The sequence below is a fragment of the Lathyrus oleraceus genome, chromosome 3 (genome assembly GCF_024323335.1).
Source record: "Lathyrus oleraceus cultivar Zhongwan6 chromosome 3, CAAS_Psat_ZW6_1.0, whole genome shotgun sequence".
In the NCBI taxonomy this organism is placed as follows: domain Eukaryota; kingdom Viridiplantae; phylum Streptophyta; class Magnoliopsida; order Fabales; family Fabaceae; genus Lathyrus; species Lathyrus oleraceus.
The window spans coordinates 529,104,790-529,112,374 of record NC_066581.1 but is presented as its reverse complement, the minus strand read 5'-3'; the positions used below and the strand labels follow the sequence as shown (position 1 = coordinate 529,112,374).

The following is a 7,585-nucleotide window of genomic DNA, read 5'->3' as shown; positions in this document are numbered from 1 at the left end:
CATAATTTTTAATCAAAAGTATTTTAAAGCTATTAGTCAGAAAGATGGCTCCATTCTTTTTAATGGTAATGAGGAAAAATAAAATTATAAAATCAGACTTTCTGATCTTAAAGATCAAAATGTTAAATGTCTCATGTCAGTTAATGAAGAGAAATGGGCCTGACATAAACGACCGAGCCATGTTAGCATGAGAAGGATTTCTCAGCTAAATAAGCTTAAGTTAGTCAGAGGCCTTCCAAATCTGAAGTTCTCTTCAGGTGCTCTTTGTGAAGCATGTTAGAAATGCAAGTTTTCAAAAACTTCTTTCAAATCCAAGACTGTTATTTCTACCTCTAGGCCTTTGAAAATCTTGCATATTGACCTCTTTGGAGCACTGGAAACTGCATCTGGCAATGGCAAGAAATATAGTTTAGTCATTGTCGATGACTATAGAAGATGGGCATGGGTTAAATTCTTAAGACATAAACCTTCTGCTCACAAGTGTAAAACGAGAAAGACTTGAAATTTTTTAAAGTCAGAAGTGATCATGGAGGTGAATTTGAAAATAAAGATTTTGAAAAACTCTTTGATGAAAATGGCATTTCCCATGATTTCTCCTGTCCTAAAACTCCACAACAAAATGGAGTTGTATAGCGGAAGAATAGGACTTTGCAAGAAATAGCCAAACCCATGATTAATGAAAAAAATGTGGCTAAGCACTTCTGGGAAGAGACAATTAACACAATCTCTATAAGACCTATTATGTGATTCTCCTGAGTCTCCTGGACTCCCTAACATTGTTATCATTACTCGTTCAAATACCAAAATGGGAAAAGTGGAAGAAGCAACCAATTAATATTTGATTGTGATAAAGGTGAAACATGCAAGGAAATTGATATTGCAACTAAAACATATGGGCACCCATTTAAAATAAGATAAATACCGTCTAAAGATGGCTCATGATGGAAGATTGATGTAAAATGTGGACTTCACAACCATATTTTATTTTATAGATTAGAAGGTCATTCCTTTGTTGATCGTCTAAGTTCAGAAGAAAGGCAACAAATTATTCATTTGACAAAACGTCATGTTCCACCCGACATAGACTACTTGCATTGCAAGAGCATTATCCAAATTATGTTACTCGGATCACACAAATATACAATTATAAGAGTAAATTACAAAAGGCGATCAGAGGTCATAGAACTGAAATACAACATCTTAAGATGACAGATGCTGTAAATTATGTTTACTAGAATAGAAGAAGAAATGACACATATGTTGTGAGAGATATTTTTAGGCACACCCAAATTCAACAAAATTGTTGAATAATTTTCCTACTGTGATGATTATTGATAGCACATACAAGACAAACAAGTACATACAACCTTGTTTAAAATTGTTGGTATGACTTCAACTGAGTTGATATTTGATGTTACATTTTCCTATGAAATTAGAATAGACCAAGAAATTTTGATGGGTATTGGGTAAGCTAAAATAATTGTTTAGGAAAGAAAGGACTCGAGCATAGTGATTTTAACCGATATAGATCTTATTCTGATGAAAGCAATTGAATTTGGGTTTTCAAATATAATTAATTTGTTTTGTCGATATCACATCAACACGAATATTTAAGATTTTCGATGTAGTTTTGTGTATCGGAAGATTTGGTGAAAAGATTTCTGATGTAGTTGTGTGGATCATAATACTTGGAGCAAAGACTTTTAATACACAAAAATTTCACGAATTCTTTAAACTTATTTTAATGGACTGGATAACTTAAAATTTAAATGAGAAAAAATTGAAAATTTTAAAACATATAAAATTTATACAAAAATATTTTGGTCAAAATACAAAAATTATTGAGTAGGGGATACTTTTAGGAGTATAAGGTAAAATTTCCCCGGCTCATTTGCTACCGCATTGAGCCTAGTCCATTCACAAATACATTAATTATTTTATTTTATTAGTGTTTTCTAAACTTTATTGTTTTATTTTATTTTTTCAAATTTAGTGTAATCAAAATTTTAGACTTATTTATTTTATTTACTCACTCATATTACTATTGAAATATTTAAACTTAAATACTAATATTTTTAAGGAAATGGTTAGAATACTAAATAAACAAATATAATAATAATATTTATATTAATTACCATAAATATAAATATGCATAAAATTATCACACCATAATAAATATACATATAAATGAATTAATCTAATTATTGTAAATATATAAAAGATAAGGAAGTATTCATAAAATCTTAACTTATTGTTATCTAATAACCTTGAAAATGTTACAATAATTACCAGGGCATATATATATATATATATATATATATATATATATATATATATATATATATATATATATATATAACATATATATATATATATATATATATATATATATATATATATATATATATATATTATATATTATATATATATATATATATATATATATATATATATATATTATATATATATATATATATATATATATATTATATTATGTTTTATCATTTCATACAAATCAAAAATATTGTTAATTTTTTAAGAAAAAGAATTTTTTTGACATGATATATTAAAATAGCTTTTATCAATGCATGAGAAATAAGAATATAAAGAAATGAGAAAAGTGAGCGTAATAAAAAATAAAAAATTTGATGAAAAAATATAAATTAATATTATTAAGGGACTTATAAATTGAGATATTCTTTTGAATCCATTTTTAGTTTGGGGGCTAAAATAGTAATACGTAGTTAATGATTTATAAGGTAAATATATACATTTAAAAATTATTTCTCATAAATATGGAATGTTGTATTATTCTATAATTTTTGTTTTAATTATTTAATCATATTATTTAATTTATTTATCTATTTTAAAAACTACCTATATATTTAAATCTCAATCAATTTTTTTTCTTAAAAGAAAATAAATTATCCTATTTCTTTATTGTTAAATTTTAGTACATTTTATGTTATATTTTTCATGAGACATAATATTTTACCAGATACTTAATTTATATATTAAAAGAAATTTTTAAATAATTGTAATTTGAATAACTAAATACTAATTATAATTAAATAGTGTTTAATTGAATTAAACCAGTTTAATATTAAATTATTTGAATCATTTAAATCAAATAATTTGTATTTTATCTTCCTATCACAATGTTTTTAATCTAAAAAACCATCCAAATCGCACAACAAAAACTCCTATCTAAATTTTAGGTTTGTAATAAACTTAATTATTTAATTTTCACTACCAAATATACTTCTCTCACTTACATTCCCCCTCCCCAATTATACTGATATCAATTATATCCAACCAATATTGGTCAATATAAATGAAAAGAATAATTATTTATTACCATCTAGGTTTTAACCTCATTTTAAATTGGTCAAAGTAAATGAAAAGAATAATTATTTATTACCATCTAGTTTTTAACCACATTTTAAATTGGTCAAAAAAAATGAAAAGGACCACTGTATATATACTAAATTGTGATCGATGGTCCTGCGAAGTAATACTGTAAATACAAAGACCGAGTTATTTATTTTTAAATAAAGTTTCTAAAAAAATATATATAAAAAAAATGAATATGGTTATTAGTTTGATCCTTCTAAATATAATTTTCCAAAAATACTTAAAATATAAATACTTATACTAAATATTTATTATAATGTTGAATACATTGTATTTAATATGTAACATATTTTAAATAGGTTAAATGCATTTTATTTATTTATATATATATATACTAGTTTTCCTTTGAAAGAAAAAATAGAGTTTATAGAAACATATATTATATATACCCTTATAGTATAGTATATCTCAACATTTCAGAATCATATTGTGCATGGTATTATAGTTTCAAGAAAATGTCTGAGACCAAATATGTATCTAGTTGGTACAATCTTCATTCCAAAGTTCCAGAATCCTATGTGCAACCACTAGACAGAAGACCCTGCAATGCTGTCATGTCCACCAACAAGACAATCCCAGTGATTGATCTCGCCGGAAATGATCGCGACGAGATCGTAAAAAAAATCATTAAATCCTCCGAAGAATATGGATTTTTTCAGGTCTAAAATTTTTTCATCAGTTTTGTCTCTGCATCTGCATATCATATCAGTATTCATGCGTACGCACGAGCATGTTGGTACGATAATATATTTATGTAAAAAAAATTGATGTATGTAGGTTGTGAATCATGGAGTTGCTAAGGAGTTAGTGGATGAAACTCTAAGGATTTTCAAAGAATTTCATGCTTTACCTGCTGATGTGAAAGAAAGTGAAAGCTCTAAGGATCCAAACAAAAGCTGTAAGCTCTATACAAGCAGTGGGAGGAACGTTGCAGATGTTGCTAAGTATTGGAAAGATTCATTGAAACATCCTTGTCCACCTTCTGGAGAATTCACTCAGTATTGGCCTCAGAAACCTCAGGGATACCGGTAAATTTTTCTCTTTTTTTACTATATATATATATATATTATTTTATTTTGTGTAACATTTATTTTTATTTTGCCATTTTTCAGTGAAACTGTTGGAAAATACACACAAGAACTAAGAGCACTTGGGCTAAGAATTCTGGGATTAATTTCAGAAGGGTTGGGACTGAGTTCAGATTACTTCTCTGGAGATCTAAGTGAAAATCCAATCATTTTATCTCACCATTACCCTCCTTGTCCAGAACCAGGCCTAACATTGGGAGCTTCAAAGCACAAAGATCCAAACACTTTAACCATTCTTTTTCAAGAACCAAATATCACTGCACTTCATGTCATGAAGGATGGTGCTTGGATTCCGGTTGAACCTATTCCCGACGCCTTTGTAATAAACATGGGCTTTATGCTTCAGGTAAATATTTTATATATTTTTTATCTGATCAGATATATCAGTTATTCAATGAATCTATAAAAAAAATTGCTTACAAAAATCATTTTTTTTATATATAGATAATTACTAATGGAAGGCTTATCGGTGCTGAACATCGGGTTGTAACAAACTCGAGCCCTAGCAGGCATACTATAGCTTATTTTATTAATCCAAGCAAAGAAGCGATTATAGGACCTGCTAAGGAGGTTACAAGTTCAACTTCACCACCCATTTATCCATCCATGCCATTTGGAGAATTGTTGGAGAAATTTATGAACAATGGCCCTTACTTTGAAGCACAATTTCGCTTGTAAAATGGAAACATCAAGACACGTTTTGCTTTTGCTTGAGGAGATTAATATGCAAGTAATCACGAATAAGTTGCTAGAGTATACTAGCTTATGAATAATTTGACTTGTAATTTTACTCTATGATGGTCTTTTTATGGCCTAACATTTATGTGCAAGTTTCCTCTTGGTCTTGAATTGATATTTTTTTTATATTCGAGTAATCTTTTTTTTCACAATGTTTGCGTTATGTTAACAAGGTTACGAATGTACTTTTAAAGGTGAATATGAAGGAGGTTTTCAATTTCAATCTACAAAGTAAATTGTGTGAATAAAATTTTCAAGTTTCATTTCGAGTTTATTGATTATCACTATTGGTAACTACTTCTGTTTCTATGAAGTGATTTACTAGAATTATGATAAATTAACATGACTGTTCTACTTAATTCATTGACGTATAACTCAATTTTCTTAATAAAAACACTCTAATTCCTTAGAGGATTTTGAAGTAAAAACAAGTAAGAACGCTCGTTAATTTCTTGATAAAAAACTTATAATTATTTATTCATAAATCAATTACTAAGTTTGAACAATTATCTTGTTTCAAGTTCACAATGTTAGGGCCAGTAATCACTACGAATTTAATTTCAATTCATATGCTCGTCAACACACAAATAGAATTAAGATCAAAGATGACTGAATAATAACTAGAATATCAAATCATGAAAAATAGTACAATGCTAACTACATAGTTCAACATATCATATCAGCTTCGTCTAACAAAATCAAAAGCAAATTAGCTACTCATAGTAATACAAGTCAATATCACGAGTTTAGAAGAAAAGTACATCAAAATAAATGAAGAATTGGGTCTTCAATGGCTGAAAACTCTAAAATTCCTTGCTCAAAAGTTGCCTTGTTGCCACTTTCAGCTCCAAAATTCATAACTACTATAAAAACATGCCTCTTTTCCTTTTAAAATATCAAAAATGTGTTAGATTATCTCTCTGTCATGATCACAATCACTATCATCGCACCCATGATGCACTGGAAAAGGTAATATCATGGCCACGACGCTTTACACCGCGCCACGATAGCGCCGCGATTATTCTAGGGGCAATTGCTCGTTTTTATTCATTTTTCTTCTAAGTCCCAATATTTTTCTCTTTTCTATCTCTAATTCTATTCTTCATATTTCTTCTCTATATTCTCTCATATTTGCTCGAAAATAACTTAATTACATCGAAGATGCTCGTAAAAATTATGTAATACAGAGGGTCATCACAATCCCAAGCTTACTATGTGTCTTGTAAACATATAATTTTAATAGAAATAACATGCTTACCATTACCAATGAACTTGACGATTCTCTTTTCTCTGGTCATCACTTCCGTTCTCTGCTTAAACCTAGAGTAATTCAAAAAGTTCTTCCAACATTCAAATGTACTCAACATGTCTCTCATCTCACTTTTTTCACTCAAATTGAACAAGGTGATCATACAATCAACATACAAAAGCATTTTACCCTAAGTTTGCATAATTTCTAACAAAGTCAATCAAAGTCGTGTCTAAATACATACTTTTAAGGTGTTTCGAGGTTATAGTAGGGCTTATGTCAGGTAAGATATTTTACAGATGGTAAACTTAAACCGTTGGAGTTAGGTACATAGCTTTTCTTATGTCACGATGTTTCTTTCATAACAGTCTTCATTGGATCAACCAATACTAGAGCATATAATTTGTTGGTCCTTCTCATTTATCATTCTTTTTTTGAAGAAGTCATTTTAACTTCTTTATTTCCTATATATATTTTCTTAATATTGACCTTTTTTTCTTCTAGTACCCCAACCCTAAACTTAAACGTTGCTAAAATTTGTAAAAGGAGATATGAAATTGAGATGTGTTAAAGAAAACTAGAGTGAACTTTTGTAACCGTCATACCGCGGCCACAATGAAAAGCATCGTGTCACGATGAGGATGTATCGTGGCCACGATGGTCCTATCGCGATCACAATTTTTCCAAGGGCCATTTCATTATTTTTCCTTCAGTTTTTTTACATTCTCATCTTTTCTCTTCATTCTAGCTACAATTCTTTCGTACTACATGCTTCAAAATATTAAAATCGTCTAAAAACAAAATAACAGGAAATAAAAATGTGAATGAAATAAAAAATTTATCTAATGAGTTTCCTCCCATTAAGCGCTCCTTTAACATCATTAGCTTGAGTACTTCCCGTCTAAGGTTCTGCAAGTACCAGAGACACCTTTGTATCAGGTATTTCACCGCCAATATATGGTTTCAAATTTTGGTCATTCACTGTAAGTGTGTGTGCATCTCAAGGATTATGTATCTCTACAACACCACTTACAAACACTTTAATAATAATTAACGGACCAAACCACTTTAATTTCAACTTACCTTGAAACAACCT

At 28.7% G+C, this 7,585-nt stretch overlaps 1 protein-coding gene across 1 annotated transcript; it reads left to right on the top strand.

Moving 5' to 3' along the window:
• Positions 1-3,821: 3,821 nt before the first annotated feature.
• On the top strand, positions 3,822-5,410 carry LOC127130277 (protein DOWNY MILDEW RESISTANCE 6). Its single transcript, XM_051059314.1, has 4 exons — positions 3,822-4,073; positions 4,192-4,442; positions 4,527-4,848; positions 4,947-5,410. Exons 1-4 carry the CDS (start codon positions 3,870-3,872, stop codon positions 5,178-5,180), a joined length of 1,011 nt encoding a protein of 336 aa, XP_050915271.1. The 5' UTR covers positions 3,822-3,869; the 3' UTR covers positions 5,181-5,410.
• Positions 5,411-7,585: the final 2,175 nt, after the last annotated feature.